The sequence below is a fragment of the Strix aluco genome, chromosome 3 (assembly GCF_031877795.1).
Source record: "Strix aluco isolate bStrAlu1 chromosome 3, bStrAlu1.hap1, whole genome shotgun sequence".
In the NCBI taxonomy this organism is placed as follows: domain Eukaryota; kingdom Metazoa; phylum Chordata; class Aves; order Strigiformes; family Strigidae; genus Strix; species Strix aluco.
Window position 1 is genome coordinate 66,740,901 of NC_133933.1, and position 20,382 is coordinate 66,761,282.

Sequence of the window (20,382 nt, forward strand, 5' to 3'; positions counted from 1 at the left end):
CCTGGCCCACAACCGGCAGGCACACAGGGCTTCAGCCATCTGCCCTACAGTGGAAGTTGTCTGAGGAGCTTCGTGTTGCTTCTGTGGTAGTTGTATGTCATCCAGACAGCAAAATATATGCCAGGAAAACTCTCAAATGGCAGTATCCATCCTGCTAATGTATTGCTTTCTATCACGAGAAACAAAGTGCTCTTTAAAAGAGAACACTTATCAGTGTCTTCATCTTATAGATGGGGAAACCAGGCATGCTGCAGTGAAGTAATTTAGCCGAAGTCACCCACCAGGCTGCTGGCAAGGCTGGGAATAAATGAAGTCTCCCCCATCCTTTTCCAGTGCTCCTTCTGCCTTTTCTCCTCTGTCACTCCCCAAATATTTCTGTATCTGTCCATTCCCTATTTCTCTTACGCTGTCCCAAAACAAACAACGAGTTGTTTTAAAACATTCCACAGCTCATTTGATCAGAACAAGGATCCGGACTAAACTCCAAATCAAGCAATTGCATTGTGACTATTGACATTCTCCCTGTGGTTCCAGCTGAATAAATCTCTTTGTTTCTCCCCTAAAGCATTGCTGTGAATGGCTATAATATTTACACAAAGATTAAAATCCCTTGGTACACCAGAGTTGCTGTGCGCAGGCTAAATAACCAACACATACAGCAAATTCTTGTTACCTCTTGTTTATCCTTCAGAAGGAAGCAGAAACTTGAGAGAACCTCAAAGCTTCAACCAAGCTTGAACTATTTTCATTTCTTGTGAGAGAGCCTGGAAGAGCTTCTGCCAGGCCACGCTGCTGGGATTCTCCCCTGGCTGCTCTGGCTCCTTTGGCACAAAAAAGACCAAACAGAAGAGAAAGCTTGTGCTGATTGCTGGCCTGAGCTCAGCAGCCGTGGTACCCTTGTAGAATTTAGCCAAATGTACTAAAAGTAGTCATTAACTGCACCCATGAGGCATGTGCTGAAAGTATCTTTAAACATTCCTACTTTGAGCGTTGTAATACTGTCGTGTTTTCACAGGTGTCTTCCAGGGATGAACCAGTCTTTCTGCATAGACTGGAAACTTCCGCATAAAAAAATGCTGCATACATAGAATGGGATGTGATGGGATTCTAAGACAAAATAAGAATATGAGATGCCTGCCAGTTTAGAGATGCCAGTTATTTTCTGAACAGTTATTTTTTAACAGCAGGACCCTCTCAGTACTGTTTAGCAGAGCAACACCAAAGTGAGAGGAGAAGGTAAAGCGTTCCTCTCTCTGCCAAACACAGCAATGAAAAAATAAGTTTTGCATGCCTATGAATTACCTTCATTGTCTTACAGAGCATAAATATTATATATGTATTTAATGGAGTCAGTGTTGGATCAAAACTGCAGAAAGGGCAAGGAACTTTGAGATGACGTTATACTTCAAGTTTCTGTGCTCTCAGTTTCTCTGCTCTGTGTTGCCATTACCTATCACCTCTAGCTGTCTTCTTTAGATAGTACCTTATATGCAAACCAGTATTCTCCCCTCAGGCAGGAAGATGATTCCCAAACACAAGTGTGGTAGAGATGAGCAGCTCTCTGAGAGAACCTCTTGCAGGCCTTGCTCATTTCTTGGCTCTCGGTTATCTTCAGCTTCCTTCACACATTCCAACTCTCCAGATGAAATAAAGGCAGGAAGACACCTTCACGTTTCCATGGTCTCTTCTCTGTGTCACTGCTTTAGGGTCTGACTCAGACTAACTTTCTTTCTACGAAAGTACCAAGTTACCTGGTTGTGAGTGTTTTTCCAGAGCTCTGCACCGGTGCAGTCCCAGGCACCGATGGACAGCTTCTGGTGTCCTGGACTCCCTCCCTTGTCTTGCAGGAGGAGCAGGTCCCAGACCTGAATAGCAGTTCCACCACAGCTCATCTTCCAGGTAAACATACCTCACCAAAGCAGGGGAGAGGAAACCATCTTCAAGTTTTCCACCTTTTGATTTCTTCTTCTGCCAAGCATTTTGCTTTTCTTTAATCAAACAGAAAGTTTCTGTCCTCTTTTGTTTTTCAAAAAAGTCTCCTAATTTTATGCTTTGTGTGTACTTTCCTTGAATTATTTCAATACTTTTTTTCCACCTTTAGGTACAATTCAGGGTCTTTATGGCTCTGTTGATTTTTCCCCCCATCTACTTTTTTTTTCTTCCTAACCAAAGGGTTCAGAGGGTCAGAATGACCTCATATGCTTTTCTTCAACTTATTTTCCTCCCATTTTCAGTAGTTCACGAGTTGTCACCAATAGGACCTCCTGTCCGTCATCAGGATGGATATGACTGACACCTGAACTGTCAGTCCCTCATTTGCTTTCTTGGGGCACAGCTCCAGACCCCCTGTTGGTACCAGCTGGTGTCTCAGGTGTCATTTGGAACTGTTGAAGCTTCTCCTTTGACATGCCTTAAAGGAAACAATTTCATCTCAGCAACATGGGGGAACACAAGTCCTTCTGATCTTCGGGAACTCAGCTGTTCTGTTGAAGACTCCTCTTAATTGATACTCTTTTCCAATTAGTCTCTTTGGCACTAGCAGTCATTCAACGTATAGGTCCCACAGGTCAGAAGAGTCCCAGATATCCAGTGGTCCTACAGAAATGCCACGCAAATACCCAGCTGTTCAAGCCAAGTAATTCTGCACTTGCTTCAGGTTGCAACTTTAACAGTCTTTGGGGAGAGTAACTCTCTTTCAGAGTTACTGTGCCTTTTCACCAATACCAGTTTTATAGCTGTAGTTTCTCAACACTGTATGTTTCCAGCGCTATTCATCCAGAGAGCAGGGTGTTACAAAGTATGTATTATCTGCTTTTTGTTAATGAGGGATGAAAGACAGAGATGCCAGGAATATAATCTTTACCAGTGGCTTTTCAGTTAGAGAAAAGAACAGAATCAAGAAAACTTAAATTCCCTATATTTTCAGCAAAATTCTCCCTTTCAGGGTGGCAGTGATATATGCAAGGATTCAAGATATTTTTTTAGATGGCAGTACTGAAAAGAACTGCAGGATTTTCTGCAATAATTTTCTCCTCGCTGAGAGATTACAAATGCTTCATGGAGCACAGTGAAAATTCCTTAAAATTACCATAAGCCCGATGTACTTGTCTGTTTCTTGTTGAGTGTCTATTAAAAATCATTTGATATGTAAGTACTAGGGTGAAATAGATGAAGAATCTCTGAGGTTTTTTTTGTAGCACTGGAAGTTGTGGTGCCTTCACTGTGACTTGGCCAGGCCACCAGGTTTGAAGGATTGCTGGGTGAGGCATGAGGAGAAGATGAAAGCAACAAATCTTAGGAATGTGCCTACGGCAGAAGAGACAAGTGCTCATAGTTGAAATGATTAGTCAGAAGTTTGGGAAGAGAGATTACTTCTATATACTAGTTGAAACAAGCATGTTCTTTGTGATATCAACACACCTACTTTTTATCCTCTCAAATCCTCAGTTTTCTACGCTCATTTAAATGCAGAGGCCCTTTCTGGTGACTCTCTGCAGCAAGCTGCTGGTGCTACTAGATCAGCCAGAGTCACAGGGAGATAGAGAGTCATCTAGTAACTAGTACCTGACCCTAGGGATTACATGCAGACGCTTTCTTTTTCCCATCAAATTTGCAGTCAGTCTCAATCCCTGTCATCTCTAATGAGCCACACCAGTAACTGCCAGAGTCAGGGAAAACTGGTGTAACCTGTATATGCCTATCTTGGATCAAGTGCTTGGAGCTAAGGTATGCATTTGAACCTCTTCTCTGTGCTTCCATACAAGAGTTGTTAAATACGCTGTGTGTTTCGCTTGTTCCAGATAGTGGGTGTTCTTTGCTTCCTGCTGGAGTCTACACCGAACATGTGCACTAGGGAAGAGCATTTGCCATAAGAGATATTTTCAGCATTTTCAGTATAGCAAGAAGTAGGGTAGTAAAGAATAACGGAGTGTAGATACAGATCCTCTGTGGTGGACCTAACACTGGCTGCAGGGCTGCTGGACACAGGATAATATGAAATGCAGTCAAGATGATTATTCGTTACTTTCAGCTACATTTATCATACCACCAAATTGCAGCCACTTTTGACTTCATAACATTCAGCGTCTGTAACTTGATGTCCAGTTCTGCAGTATTTTTTGCTGCTGTGTGCTCAGACATTGCCCCTGCAACTAGATGGACTTGTAGACGGTATTCTTTAAAAGCTCTGATTCAGTTCCAGAATTTCGGTGTTGCAGAAATCTTGTAACTTCTGACTGCTATTTATTTAAGTAGAGGTTTTCTGAGAGACATAGCATTTTCAGTGTGATAGTTCATTAAAGGTTTGAGCTGTCCCTTAGAATTAGATTGTTCATCTTCTAGCTGCAGTACCAGCAAAGGCAGTTTGATTTTAAAGATTTTTGAAAACCCTTGCTTTTCAGTGTTACTCTGGAAGCTAGTGAGGGTTTTACAGTGTATTTGTAAACAGCAAACAAAATACGGCTTGCTACCCTCCTCTGAATTCCACCAAAATCTTAAAACCCTCAATGTTTTAAGAGAATATCTGAGTCTTAAATGTTATTTTCGTTGTTTTTTTGAACCACTTTCCCTGCAGATTTCTGTTGTTCCTTTTCAGGAAATGGAACTGTAAAAAGAAAATTGCTTTATTATAAAGGGCAAGTAAATCCTCAAAGCTTTGCATGAGATTGGGCATACATGTAAAGCCAAAACCAAGGTTGAAGTAATTTCAAAATACGCTGTATTTCTACAAAAAATATTTAAAACCTCAAAGTTGTGTTTTTGTAATTGCAACAGCTGTGAAAAGTCCCTTCCCTGACCATATCCCATATAATTATTGAAGGATGTAGCCCTATAGTTTATACATCTGAGACTGGGCTGTCTTGACCCCTCTGAACCCTCTATTTGTTTGGGCTCTGAACCATTCTAACTACAGGAGGCTTTGCACTGGTGCAAAGACCTGCCCCAACGAGCTTCCCTGCAGTATCAAGGTTGTAAAAGTTTACTGCTGTTGAGTCAGTTTATGCAGTTTCCATGAGCATATTGGACTGGACCCTAAGTTACAAACACAAGGGCTGGCACTGATGCTCAGCAGCATCCTGTGGTTGTCCATGCTGCCCTCTCGCCAGCGTGCTCCTCCAGCACTGCTCTGGCCTGGGCCAGCCAGCAGTCCCCAGGCTCTGGGCATGGGTGCTAGGGGTTGGAGCAGGAGCTGTTCCCCCAGACATTTCTGTACAACCATCCTTGGCCTCTTTTATTTAGTGGCGTAGATATAATGCCAAGGTTTAATTTTGTATTTCAGACATCGCTGTGTGTTTACCATAAACAGCATGTCCCAGTAATGCGTTGTAGCACTGCTGGTTTTGAAAGGAGGGAAGGGGAGGTTAGCAAGTCCAGCATTGTTCTGCTTTGCCATTTACCTTCCCTAGCAGTAATGTTTTAAACAAGCATAAACCATCCATCTGCATTACACTGCTTGTGAAATAGAGTGCGTTTAGCTTCCTTTGTGAATAGAAACATACTGCATACTGAAATGTGGTGCTCTCAGCCACAGGTCAGTATGTGACAGTATTAGATTCTTGCTGTAGTGCTGACAGCTTCATTCTCCACCAGCCCCATCCTTCTGGCTTGTGTGTGTGTGTATTTGTGTGTGTATTTCACAGTAGTAGAAAGAAGAAAAACACCCCATCTCTTTGGTTATTTATATAACTTAGTATGCAGATTTTTATTACTGGATATTTTTAATTGGCTAACAGTTGTCATCAGTGATGTCATGGTTCCAGAAACGTTCATAATGTCTACTTCAATGTTTTTCACTCTCTTAACCAAAGGGGACACTTGATTCTATAGAAAAAAATACACATGGAAAGCAAAATTAAATTATTTTTCTTACTGTACAGTTCTTAATAACTGTATACAGAATATGCAAATACCTCTCTTGGTTGGCTGCAGTAGTCCATCTGTTCTGACAGTATCTCATATTAGATTATCCAAGATGTTTGCCAGCATCCGAGTATCTAGCTTTCCTGCAAACCTCTACCAGAAGCAGAAAGAGGCTACGCTTTCATGAGAGCAAGAGAATCTACACAAAGCAAACTAAATAGACTTCAAGCTGCTAAAAGACTACTTGTGTGCCTGGGGAAAAGAAGTAAACAATCTTTTTGTGTGTGCTGCTTTCACTGTAGCCTGTTTGGAGCCCTCTTTTCCTCATCCTAAATGCCTCTTTTGCTTGCCAAAAATAAGGATAATTAAATGTCCTTTTAAGTGGTGGTTAAAGCTGCATGATAAGAATACCTATCCTCCTGATCCAGTTCCATATAGTAAATACGAAAGGAGAACAGTCCTATCAGGCGTGCTATTTCATCACTCCTGAGACTAGCTAAGGCGGAGACTTGAAATAACCAATTTTCCCCTGCAGTGACATATGCGGCATCCTTACAAGCATCTCTAGCAGCATGCCGTGCCTCTCGTGTCTGCTATTTATACAGTAATGCAACTGAATTGAAAAGCAACAGCCTTACGCTGACTAATTTTAAATCAGTGCTCAGGTTTGTGATTTTAAAAGGCAGCTACCAATAAAAATGTAAATTTAAAAGAACCCCACAGTCCTTTCTACTGACCCAGTGATAACTATATTTTGAATTAAAACTGTTTTTCCATTGTCCTCAAAGGTTTTTTTATGCCAGTATATGATTATTACTTATTTAAAAAATAGTACAGTAATTTTTTATTTCCTGACGGTGCTGAGGATGAGACGACCATCAGTACTAGCTGTTTCTTCTCCCCACTTAGAGTTTTTCCTTTATGATAAACGGAAAGTAGTTGTATGGAGAAATGTCATTTAATGGTTTTCTTTGCAGTGTTGGATAACGTCTTTGTATAAATGGTGTTATAGCATACGTATTATTTGTGGTAAAACAATGCATGTTTCAATGTGTTAGGCTCCTTTCAGACGAACTGCAAGACTTGGAGAGCTATCTGTGTCTCCTGAAATTTTTTTTCTGAAATGTAATGCTTTTAAAAAGCAGATCTGATTATTCACATTAGTCTCCAGATTTCCTTCCCCTTTTCTTTATTGCATGAGGCATTAGCATGGAAACACACTTCACGTTTCTCAGGCTTTTGTCTGTTCCTGCTGCTTTGCCTACTGGAAGTCAAACAGTACTACTTGGTTTCTGACATAACTGATTACTATGGAAATTATTACCATGTCATAAACAGAGGATTTCATGTGTCGAATGTGCGGCAGGAACGTAGACGATTCTGTAAGGGGAAGGTTCCTGGTAGTAAGGAAAAAGGGAAGAGAAATGCAGAAACTACACGATGCCTGTGCAAAATCCATTGTTGCAGATTCTTTTTCAGAAGGGATAACCTGCAAGAGCATGGGGATCAAGCAGTTTGCTGGGGTTTTTTGGTTTAAAATGCATAAGAAGATAACTGTGAACTTGTGCTTCGAAATAATTATTTTATTTTGACTCCAGCAGTTGGCACTGGCCAAAGTGATTTCCGAGGGCATTCGATGTATGTCCCAGATCACTGTTCCACGCTAGGGAGACTAGACAGCTATCGCTCTGCTATGCAGCGCTCTGAAACCAAGGACACCAGCTGCCAGACGGAGGAAGTTAAAGTTGTGCCCCCTTCAATGAGAAGAATACGAGCGCAGAAAGGACAAGGCATTGCAGCCCAGATGTCTCAGTTCTCCAGCTCATCTGGAAACATGTCAGTGATGAGTGATTCTGCTGCAGTTATATTTGCTTCTCGCCAAAATAGTGACATAGGTTTTCACAGCTTGCCTCGGGCTGGTGCAAGAGTGTCTCTGCAGTCCCTAGAGCAGACACAGAGCATCTCTAGACAGACAGAAGACGTCGCTGGCACTTTACCCCACCAGATAAGTAAATTGCAAGTGGATGATAGTGTTGTGCATCTGAGGAATAATCCCACGCCAGGGACCCTGTCGAGGCCAAAGTCTCAAGAGGTGAGAAGCTACGATAATGAAAAGTCCGCAAGCCCAGCATGTGTGGTCTCTCCGCATGCCACCTACTCAACGAGCATCATACCCAATGCAACACTGTCATCCTCCTCAGAAGTTATTGTTATTCATACTGCCCAGAGTGTTGGATCGTTGGATAGTAAAATTACCAGCTCCACTGCCTACCCAAAGCCAAGAGACAATTTTGTTGCTAGCAGTGCAGTAAGCGGTAAAGAAGATCACCATTCTTCAAGCGGTAACTGGAGTGAGAGTAGTTCCACACGTCACTCACAGACTTCAGATACCATCCCATCTAATACCGTCATGATGCTTTCTCTTGGTGACTCTGCTGTCTCTCTTAGCACTCCTGGAAATGCAGAGGGTGGGTCTCAGAGCATGAGCTATAGCTGTAGGAACAATCTTGCTTTACCAACCCCTTCCCAGGACAGTGATGGTAGGAGTGAATCCAGCTACTCAGGGGAGCAAGCACAAGCAGCAGTAAACAGCACAGAGCACTGGCTGTACAAGTCTGCAGAAAGCAGTGAGACTGCTTCATGCAAGGTGGTTTGTACCACACCAGGCTGTGCCACTCCCGGCAGCAACCTCAGCAGCAGCAGCCTGGAGAGGACTTCGGTCAGGGATGATTCTACTTCTTTGTATTCTATGGACCATGATGGTTATTACGGTTCCATGCATATGGACTCTGGACTGAAGTCAGACATGCCATGCAATAGTGCTAACGGTTTTGGGAACCCCAGGGACAGCGTGGTAAATGTCTTTGAAGGAAAGGAGAAGAAACATCAGGATGACCAGTCAGGCAAAGGTGACAAATCCCTTGCAAGAAACATCTCTCTGAAGAAGGCAAAGAAGCCACCTTTGCCACCATCCAGAACCGACTCACTCAGAAGGATGCCCAAGAAAAAAGCCCAGTCCAATGGACAGGTACTTGATGAAACCCTCATTGCCACCCTCCAGCATTCTCTGCAGCTGAATCTCAAGTGCAAAAATGGCAGCTCCCCTTCCCAGAGCCCCTGCAGTGATTATGAGGATCCCTGGGTGTTGCGCTCCCGCAGCCAGAGCTCAGTCAGTGCAAGCAGCAGCATGATGTCCACTACTGCCCCAAACCTGTACTCCATCTGCACAGTCACTCCCTCTCAGAGTGAAACAAGTAGCATCAAGTCGGAGTACGCTGACCAGTGGGGTTACTACAGTGACTATGCCGCAGTGGCAGATGACCAGGTAAAATCTCCAGTGACCCATTCTGCCAGTACATCATCAGCTCTCAGTGATTACAGCATCAGCCACTTCAGTGATGGCTCAAGGGCTTCTGTGCCACAAGTGCCCAGTGGACTGGCCAAACCAAAGAGCACTTCTCCGGAGAAATCCCACCGAGTCACATCGCCATCGAGCGGGTACTCCAGCCAGTCCAATACACCCACTGCGCTTACTCCAGTGCCTGTATTTTTAAAACCTGCATCATCAGGAAATGGGAAATCTAAGCTGAAGCCTAAAGTGCCTGAAAGGAAATCCTCTCTTCTGTCTTCAGTCTCCATGTCTTCATCCTCCACTTCTCTTTCTTCAAATACATCTACTGAAGGGACTGTGAGTGTGAAGAAATTGGACCCCACCCTGAGCTCTCCTCCGGATTCTGGAGCACCTCCTCCACCACCTCCTCTTCCAACACCTCCGCTGCATTGCCCCAAACTTTCTCCTCCCCTTCCCCCTCCTCCTCCTCCAGCAGAAGTAATGGATCTGTCACCATTGCCAGCCTCTCCCACGTTCCCCCCTCCTCCGCCAGAAGCTGATGTAAATTCTTCCTTTGCCCAGACTGTCCCATGGTTTCCACAAGAAGCCTCCATCAATTCGTTCTCTTCCCCTGTTCCTCCTCCTCCTACTTTCCCCTTAGCTGTCCCACCACCAGCACCACCTCTTGATCCCAAGCTAACAAAAGGTGCAACAATATGCCCACAGTATTCTTTTAAGAAACGTAACCAGGAAGATTCTTGCTACAGTCCAGTGAAACAACCACTCAACAAGCAAGATGCATCAAGACCTGTGATGCCCTTAGTAACTACCAAAGCATTGCAAATGGTGCAGCTGAGGTCTGTGAAAAAAGTGACAGAGGGTGAGCCATCACCTGAATCTGCTTCTGAAACCACGTCTCAGGAAAAGGGTAGTGTAAATACATCATCGCAGTCTTCCCTACAGCCATCTCTCTCACTAAGACTCAGTAGCAGCTTAGGCGAAGAGGAAATGAAAACTCAAGGCACTTCATTTAAAAACTCGGTTCAAACACTGGCTCGGGGTTCTCCTCTCATTCTCTCTGATAACATACCTGCGCTTGACAGCGATCAAAAGCCTGCGAGTGCGGTAGGTCTAAGCAAGCCTTTTGAATCTGATGCACTGGGGACAGCTGCTGAAGACACACCTGAGTCTTCAGTGCAGAGTGAAGACCTCCATTCTGGCATGTCACTTCAGGGGTCACCAGCATCTCCTGACAAGACTCAGGTCATACTGCCAAGCAAGAAACCACCTCCTATTTCAAAGAAACCCAAACTGTTCCTTGTTGTACCACCTCCACAGTTAGATCTTACAGTGGAGAAAATAGCTGAAGTGAGTGATACTGTCAGAAGCACATCAAGCCCAACTAAGAGAGACGCTGTGCTTGCACACTGCGAGGAGGCGAGAAATTGTCTTACAGATGGACTCAGTTCTAGCGAGATGGACTCTGGCAGCCTGGTTCCTGAGGGAGGAGCTGCCGGATTCACCTTCTCTGAGACAGTGGGAGCTAATGCCTTTGTGGTACAGCCTGCTGCATCACCAGTTCAAGAAGAACCCAGGCAGGAGGAGCAGTCCGCTTTTGATGAGGGAAGCAGTTCAGGCAGCAGCCAAGACAGCGGCAGTAACACTGACGGGCACCTCTCTCAAGAGAACGAAAGTGGTGAGTCTCTTTTCTCTGCCTCTTCTTCAGATACAACAGTAGCTATTTTAAAGAAGCTGGGGAGTGAGAGTAGCAATCCTAGCATTCAGGTGGGCTTCTGTAGAGAAAAGAACCTCTTGCAATAGTTGTAACTAAAAGCCTAAAGAAAGTTGCAGGGATCCAATTAATATTTTATGAGATTTCTTATAATTTCTTTCTGACTTCTCATTATTGCAGACATGGAAAGAGAATGATGCTTTGTTTAACTGTGCTAGGATTAAATCATGCTATGAAAACATGGTTAGCTTTGTTAATTTTGATTTTCTATTTTAGTGGAAGCCATACAAATTTTCTTTGAGTGTTGTTCTCCGCCTGTGTGTGTGAGCAAGCATAGGCATTTCGTGCACGGCAGTTTCCTAAGCAGGCGTTGTTCTGAAATCACAATAATGACAACAGTGCACTCACTCATCTCTTGGATGCTTTGCCTTAGAGGCGGCGAGGGCTGGTTTCAGGATTATATTCCTGTTGGGTTCCCATGATGGACTGACAGTATCATTCATTCTCTCTGCATAGTGGAGGTATTTGAATCGGATACAGCAAATAGTTCGTTCCTGCCGAGCAATAGTTATGGGGAAGAGACGGACGGAGTGGCAACACCAGCGAGACCAAGGACTACTGAGGATCTTTTTGCAGCCATTCACAGGTACTGCAGAAATTGCCCTTCCCATACTGTCAGGTCCAGTAGTTCTCTCAAAAATTAATTAACAGTGTTTTTACTAAAACATCCAATTACAACAGTCATTGCTTTAACAGAAAGCACACATTTATCAACTTTCTACTAAGGCTATGTATGAAAAAGATAAGGAAAATAACTTGTGTTTTATTGTTTTACAAATATATTTAATCCATTCTGAACTAAAAGCTACCAGATTAAATCAATGTAGATTATATTCTAAATATCCTGCCCCTTAAAATACAAGTTACGTCTAGTATTTATTGTACTGTTCTCAATCTGCCATATTAACTCTACTGTTGCTTTTTCTGTGTATCTTTCTGTTTTCATTCTCCTTCTCCATCTCTTTTTTACTCTCTTCGCTGCTTATATGGTGCAGTTTGGGACAGAGGCTCAACGCTAATGCTTCATGGCAAGCGTGGCTGAAACTGGCAAGTAACGCAACATGTCAGTCATATGGCAAAACATATGGCAAACGCTGGATTATTGTTTGCCATAATCCAGCCTGAGGTCGGGTGTTTTGTGTCAAACTGGTTCATGAATGAAATGTGCAATACTGGCTCTATTATTAATGACATTATTCATTTCCCTTAAAAACAAAATCATCCTGAATAGGCAACTAGATTTTTGTGCTGTTCACGTTGGGTTGTCAAAAAAATAAAGAAAAGAAAAAAAGCTTAAAACCACAAAATGAAACGTGTGCACCATTTAAACAGTACACACAGAAGACCATTACCACTCTCTGAACTACTGAGCTTGCTTTTAGGCTAGAATTGATGTAGTGGTAGTGCCATCTTGTGGCTTTGTCTCTTACTTCAAAATGTAGAGGGGCGGTCTCTTCTAACTGGTCACAGAAAGTGCCTGGCAGCATCCATATAGGTTTATCTAGGTGTTCAGTCAGTTTGTGCATCTGTGCCTGAGTTCTGCATCAGGAGTACTGAGGGACAGGAAAATCCTGTTCTGAGAACGTGGCTGGGAGCTGGGAAACTGCAGCACTTGGGATGCAAATGCTATTTTTTCATTTTTGAAACAATTCTGTTTCAGATGTTGCAAAAATTACATATATATGATACTGACTTTTTATAATTTATGGTTACCCCTTAGGACTTCGTCTGTAGGAGCTGTTCTAAAAATGGTCTGTTGCATTCATGTTGCATGGCACTCACTAGGACTGCGACAAATCTGTTTTTAGAATGAAATGTCCTGGGCAGTAGCGTTTCTCCATTATGTATGCAGATAGAGAGTGGATCTCTGTGTGTATGTACATACGTGTAATTCATGAGTTTATGGGGAAATGGACAATGGAACTGGATGTGACATAGTTAAAACTGCTTGACACATTTGTTATTAAGACCTTGCTTTTGCTGGCTTTAGACTTGAACCGCTACCTTCCTTGGTTGTTAATTAATAAAAAAAGTTTTGGTTTTCCCCCCACTATTTCTAAAAGGTATGATTTCAGTGATTGGCACTCTTGAATATGTGCTTTGGAGTAAGACAAGAAATTTAACAGTATGCACGTTAAGGGCAGGAAGAACAATCTAAGTTTAAGTCACAGGTTTGTTTGAATATATACCCTATCTCTGTCTGAAAAGCCACCAAAACCAAATTTGATTCTTAAGTTTCTGCCATGATTCATACATGCTGAGAAAAGCTGGTTAGATGCTGACAGCAAACTGCTCTGCACTGCATTCGCAGTCTTACTGATTTACTTCAAGCCAGGATAACTAAGTTTTTCCCTGCAGATCTTTGCAATTGAATTTCGCTTTCTGTTTATTTGGAATTTAATTTGGGTTTTGGCAGCAGTAGAAGCCCAGCATTGCAGTGCTTAAAGATACATGTAGGCAGCCAAAACCCTAATGAAGGGAACTCTTTTCCCTGTAAGTAATGCACACACATGTTCGCATACAGACTCACAGAGCATCCAAGCACCAAATGCACTTGCTGCCTGCAGTACTGACACACAGTTAAATCTAGACAAGGTTCTTATGTTTGCCACTACTGAAGTCATCATTTTATCCCTGTGCTATCTTCTGGTGTCCATTCATCCTCAGGCTGAATGTATGTCGATATTCTTGCAGGAAGGCAGGTAGAGGCAGCAGCAGCTGTAAAGAGCAGTGATCTATGCCTAAACTTCACCGCTTAAGAGAGACAGGATCACTCCAAAGTCTTGGCAGATTTTATGGCAATGTCTGTTGCTGCCACCTACTCAGCAGATGGATCCTGCTACTCTGTTTTCTGTTTTTTTAATTGTCAGTAGGCTGCAATGCATAAAGACATTTGAGCTTGCCTTGGCAAAATCTCAAGGCCTTTAAGAAAGGACAGCTGAAGATCAGTGATGTTAAGTAGAAACCTGTTTTACAAGGGGAACGGTCTGTATTGAACACACGCTTGATAAAAATTAGTATGGAATTATAGCATGATAATCTTGTATTTGTAACAAGTCTACTGACTTGTTTTAAACTTTTGCCAAAATAGCGTATGTAAAATTACCTTTATATAATCTTTTTGAATTAATTCTTGCTTGGCCTGCAAAGAAGTAAAGCAGCTTTGCTACAGATGCCGGGCATGTAATACATTTCTTTCTTTAAGTTTTCTAATAATGTGAAAATAGGGCAATAGAAGTCCAATTTCCACTTATTCCCAGTTCCATGATTGTTTCTTAGTTTTGTTTTTGTTATCCCTGCACTTTACACTTCAATTAAGAAATTGAAACCCACTCTGCCTTTTCATTTGGAAAGATAACTTTTGCATCAGGAGTTTGTCTCTCCTTCATTTAGTTGAAGAGTTGCAATGACAGAGCACCAACATAACTGTGGATTTTGTCTGTGCATCTTAATAGAAGCTGGAAAACTCAGTTTTCACTGCTCATGTAATATTTAGGTTGGGGAGGGGATTTTTTTTTTTAAAAAGTCATTTAAGCCACATGTAACCATTCTGGATCCCTTCACTCCATCTTAACTTCAGCAGCAGTGCATTCAATATCCTTTTCTAAAGGCAAGTGCACTAAACTACACTTCTAATTCTCTAGAGAGCATCAAATGAAATAAGAAACCAAAACAAAACAGAACAACCCAACATACTCTGGATGACATATTTTTAATCAAGTCCCCAGAGTAACAGGCAAATGGCATTGAGTATAGTCTTTATAATGCATTAGTCTTAGCGGTTGAATACTGACTCCAGAAAACCTGATTCACTAAAGTAGCTAATGTGTTTTGGACATCAGTATTGCCAGTTTTAGTAGTTTCATTGTTCCAGATTTGCAGAAAAAGAACAATAAACTTAGCTTATACCTCCAATACCTGCATTAATGCTTGTACGGTTTTGGTGGTGTTCTTACTCATGCTTTAGATTTAGATTACTTCTCCCTTACCCCTCTCTCTGCTGTAGCTTAATTCATTGTCATCCCTCTAAGCGAAATTTAATTGGGGGAGGTAAAAAGTTTCAATTTTCATTTGGTCCTCTTTTTTTGTTGTTTTTCAAACTCAGATCCAAAAGGAAAGTCCTTGGCCGTAAAGATTCTGAAGACGACCGTACCCGCAACCATTCTCCGTCGCCCCCCGTAACTCCCACTGGTGCTTCCCCAACCTTAGCTACCCTCAAACAAGCTGGATCTATTCAGAGAAGTGTTCGCAAGAGCAGCACCAGCAACGACAACTTCAAGGCTCTGCTGCTGAAGAAAGGCAGCCGCTGTGACACCAGTTCCCGCATGTCTGCGGCAGAGATGTTGAAGAACACGGACCCGCGGTTCCACCGGACAAAGACAGATGCCTCCCCTGACCTTTCCGACAGCCCTACCAGCTGCTCACCCAGCAAGAGCAAACGGGCCCAGGAAGAGTGGGCCAAGAGTGAGGGCCTGATGCCAAGGAGCATGTCCTTCTCTGGCACTAGGTATGGGCGGTCACGAACACCCCCCTCTGCTGCCAGCAGCAAGTACAATGTCCGCAACCGCATCCAGAGCAGCCCCATGACCGTCATTAGTGAAGGAGATGGGGAGGTGGTGGAACAGTCAGAGGGCAGGGTCCGAAGGACTTTGGAAGAACAGCAAGAGAGGCAGCTTGATATGTTTAACAGTGATGAACTGGACATGAATGACTTTCCATATGCTGAGGAGGCAGGCTGCAAGGAGACCTTGGATCCAACCCATCTAGACTTAATGACTCAACCAGGTACTTCAAGGAAGTATCTAAGCCCTTCAGCTGAAGAAAGTTAAAAGGCAGTGACAAAAGGCATTGGATATTAGTCTAGAAAATGACAGAGGACTAGATTCCAGAAGAAAGCCCAGACCAGGACAAGTTTACTTTGCTGAGCATTTATTCCATGAACTGCATGTGTGTGTTTAAATGCTAAAGCAATGATTGTTCTGCATGGTTGGGTTGGGGTGGGGAGGACTTGCTTTGAATGGGTGGTCTGTGGCTTAAAGAAAGTTAACAGTTGAATTTTTTGTAAAGCCTTAGAAGTCCTCTTGGGGGGTGGGGGGGAGTTTTCTCAGAGCCTGTAGGGGTGTGAAGTTTTTCTTTTTCTCGAGACTGCAATTGTGCAAGCAAAATTTAGGAATAAGCCTGAAAAAGGAATGGGAAGGCTCCTGTGGTACAAGCTGGACATTTGCTTCAGAAGCTTTGTAGTGGTGCAGCGTAGTGCATTTGTTAAGCAGGGAGAGGCACGATGAGGCACATTCACCTGTGAGAAGGTCGTAGGGGTGGTGCTGGGGTTACATGGCTTATTACTGGGGTATGCCCCAGTGTTCGATGAAGCACGTCCTGCTAGAGCAATTAGGTCACCGGGTTGTGGATTGGTCCAGGGTACTTTTTTGTTTTTTTCCTGAGGGAAAATGAAATACGTAGTTAATGTGGAAAAGGGAGCCGAGTTTTATAACACACTACTAGCTGCTATGCAGCCACACACGTACGCTTGATGAAACGCTCATTTCCAAGTGAAGTGCTTCCTTGACTAGAGTATTCCCTTAGAGAACTGGAACAACTGGATGTGTGTGGAGGATGTGAACGGTCAACAGGAAAGTGGGAGAGGAATTAAGCAGTGTACTGCCAGAGTTTGGAAGGGTTACGTTTCTGAATTAGAAAGCAAAATTTAACTTTGAGAACTTGCACTACAGAGCTGTAGGTGGAGCCTGTCTTTCAAAATTGAAACTTGGGAGTTGTGTTTTGCCAGAAATCTTTCTTCCATTTGTCAAAATGGGAAGATTATTACTTTTCATCACTTGAAATACAGATACTTGCTAACTTTTGGTTACCAAAGAATAAGTTACAGTTACTTTCCTTTTTGATTTGCCTGCAGTATTTCTCTTCTTTTTTAACCTTAATAATTTAGTGAGGTTCGTTTTCATTGTATATTTTACAGATAATAAAAACATTTAACGGTTTTCCAATTGTAAAGAAGACCATTAATTAAAACTGAAATATTGGCTGGAGTTTTTGGTTCTTAGTAGGAATGAAGCTTTTAATTTTTAAGAATTTTGCATCATTTGATGGCGTGCGCAGTTTTTGTATTGTTTGTAAATATTGAAAGTTGTTAAAATATCTTTTGATCTCCCTACAGTAGAATTTATACATTTTTAGATTGCTTTTAAGAAGAAAAAGCACTCTTTGTAGATTATTTATTTTAGAGAAATATGCTTGTAATCTCTTTCTTCAATCCTTTACTTGTTAGTAATGTAAATTTCAGGGGCCTTCGTTTAACTCTTCCCTTCACAAGAGGGGAATAGTGATGAAAATGCTGTGACTTTGCTTCAATAAAGAAAAAGGCTGCCAGTTGCCATATTGTCTTTTGAGTTGATTAAAATCTCCTTCAAAAGATGTGTTCCACAGCATATGGCAACCCACTGAATGCCATAAACCATGCATCTAGCTACTAATCTCCAGTTTTCATTGCAAAATTTACTAATTTACTTTAGAGACAACTAAAGCTTACTTGCATATCCAACCCATTTTGGCATCTCAATGCTGAGACTAAAAAAATTGAAATAATACTAAGATTTTTCTAGTATCGTTTGTGAGTGTTTCTACTACTTCTCTTTTACTTGCAACCTGTCCCAGAAAACTAAAATTCTTGGAGAACCAGATTATAAGCAGAGTGAGTGAGAAGTGAAATGAAGTGAAGAAAGTGAATCCAGCTGCACTCACTAGAACAAAGGTGGGATTAACTGGTGCACAGCAAACTTCCTACCATTTTTGTGTGCTAAATATATTTAAAGAACCGTTCGGATTTTTTTAATTAAATGAAAACCTAATTGGATAAAGTAGATTGTTTCAGATATTATGAATATTGATCTGAACTACATACTGTTGCGAAGAAATAGTGCAAAACATTCTGCAGCTGCTAAATGTCTTGTGAGTGTTGCTTTGGTGTTTCTCCCAGAGCTGATCACACGAAACATCGAACGCTGTGTCCCTTTCCCAGCAAGTGCTGTCCCTTTCAAAGCTGTTTGCAAATGCTAACTAGTCCTCATGCCACCATCCTGACAGGGGAATACTCAGGCTTTGTTTTATTGTTTATGAAAGGGGAAATCATCTAAGTGAAAAATTGCAGCATTGGAGAGAATTAATAGTTCTGGTGTCTGCAACTTCTGCAGTACTTTGCCGCATTTTGCATAAACTGCCTGTAGGAGGCAGCCCAGCCAGCTTGTTTCCCTGATGCTGGCCTGCTGATGCTGCCAGTTGTTTTCAAAGGCTACATGGGAAACTCTTGGGAAAGTCCTGGCTTATATGCACACCATGTTGTCAGTGCAGGTAGGCGAGGTTAAACTTAAAGGTTGCTTGGGCTGAATTTCTTCTCTGGCCACAGGTAACCTTGATGCTTATCTAAAACCCACATTGGGTGTAAGGTGAGTTTGGGTTGGGGCACAGGTTTTGGCTAGTGTGCAGAAGGCAGTGTTTATGTAGCCCTACTGATGTTGCTACATGACTGCATTTTACACAGTATAAGATGCAGTGAAATACATTAAATGTGCTAAAATATGTTTAATAGTGCTTACAATGATATTTATTTAGGCAGCTGATGTAACTCTTACAGAGATACCACCACATCATCTCTCTGCTGCTGTCATCCTCTGTAGCAGCACACAGAATTGGTTAGTAGCTCGGTTTCCTCAGCAATACAGCCCTTGACCCAAGTTTCCACTACAAAACCTTAAGAGCATGACAGCTTTAGGCTGTGTTTTCTGTACTGGGAACAACTTTGGTGTGTATGTAATTATGCTAAGGAAAACATGCTTAATTTTCTGTCATGCATCCAACTTCAAAGTTACTTTCTTCCATTATAAGCTTCGTCCATAGGGGGGTTTTGCAATTGTGGCTTTATTGGTCAACAAGTATAGATTAAGTTTAGCAAACCCCTGCTAAAGACATCCAGAGCGGTAGGAGAGGGGGAAGAATACACAAACTTTGGCCCTGCTAAAGAGAGAAAGGAGACTTGTCATCCTGATGCTCAATGGATCATAATGTTACAGGGCTTGTTTGGAGTTTACAGCTGGTTTACAGTTTGCCTCAAAATCAAGAATGATCATTGAAGCTAACTGTGAAGTTAATTTCTTGCTTTCCTTTAATTTGGAATGGTTTTCAACTTCAATCTTTTCTTAAATTTTGCTCTGTATTAACTCACTCTATGCTTCCTCTTATGTTCAAAGTTCGTTCGTACTGCTGTCAGATGTAGGCAGCCCCAATCCCCCTTAAACTAGAGCCCTTCACTTACTACATTAATACATTCATAAGGCTCTGTGGCATTTACAAGCCTTCACTGTTTATATACTGGAGGGGGGAGACTTTATTAATTTAAATGAAGGATGGTTATGCAAAGAGCAATAGCTTGGTGAGAGGAGGTTTGGAAGGTTACTGAAAATCAGTTAAGAGAGTTGTGAAAGAAGTGGATTTGATGAAGACAGGGTTTTGAGGAACCAGGACTGGACACTGGTTCATGCATAAGGCTTGGCCTGAAAGAAGGCACAGAATAATGGCAGAAAAGGTGAAGCAGGGAGGTTACTGAGAAGTACAGCTGATGCACAGAATGACAGTAAGGTATGGGGCTGGCAGGCTAATGCAGATTTTTGAAGATAAAGAAGTTCCAGCAAGTACAGGAGAGAGAGGAAAGAGAGAAAGGCAAAGGAACAATTGGATAGACACAGCAAGGGGAAAGAAAAATTTTAGCCTCTGTGCTTCTTCACAATTCAAAGGATATAGAAGGCCAAAGTCAGTCAAACATGGAAAAAAACATTTTAGAAGAGGAAGAAAAGCAAAATCAGGTGAGCTTAGAGAAGCAGTAATAGGCTGAAGTGAGGAACCTCTAGGAGACCTCAGGCAGCATCGGGCAGGCGGCTACAGGCTCGAGCACAACTCTTGGAAGGATTCTGTGCAGAAAAGCTGTGCCCAAAATCTTGAAAGAATATGGGGTCAGGAAGATTAAAGGTCAGATTCATCCTGCCTACTTTCTATCAACAACCCTGCATCCAGTGATTACTATGGACTGACTACTGTTCTCCAGACACCTGTGTTCTGGCAACTTGCTAAACTTGCAGGCTTTTCCTGGAGTGAAGAGAGGCCACTTGTGCATGCAGCACAGGCATAAACGTCTGCATAACACTGCAAGCAAATACGTCTTGTCAGGTATTGTTTGGATCCCACAAAGTTCTGGAAAAGCCATTTATAGCAGCGGTCACTGCTCCAACAAAGCTGTTGCTATAATACATTTAAGTGATTCAAAATGATGCACTGTTTGCTTCTATAAGAGAAGATTAAAAGGATGGACTTCAACAATAAAGTGTGAAAAAATTTA

The 20,382-nt window shown here is 42.3% G+C and overlaps 1 protein-coding gene across 13 annotated transcripts in view; it reads left to right on the forward strand.

Moving 5' to 3' along the window:
• The window catches only part of NHSL1 (NHS like 1), a 185,491-nt gene extending 165,109 nt beyond the window's left edge, over positions 1-20,382 (forward strand). For 9 of the 13 annotated variants that reach the window (XM_074818931.1, XM_074818932.1, XM_074818933.1 and 6 more), the window contains 3 exons: positions 7,458-10,886; positions 11,439-11,568; positions 15,088-20,382. In XM_074818931.1, coding sequence (XP_074675032.1) covers positions 7,458-10,886; positions 11,439-11,568; positions 15,088-15,811 — 4,283 coding nt within the window. In that variant the 3' untranslated portion in view covers positions 15,812-20,382. Of the gene's footprint in view, positions 1-7,457; positions 10,887-11,438; positions 11,569-11,977; positions 12,046-15,087 lie in introns of all 13 variants that reach the window. The other 4 variants (XM_074818937.1, XM_074818940.1, XM_074818944.1 and 1 more) reach the window with 3 other exon arrangements.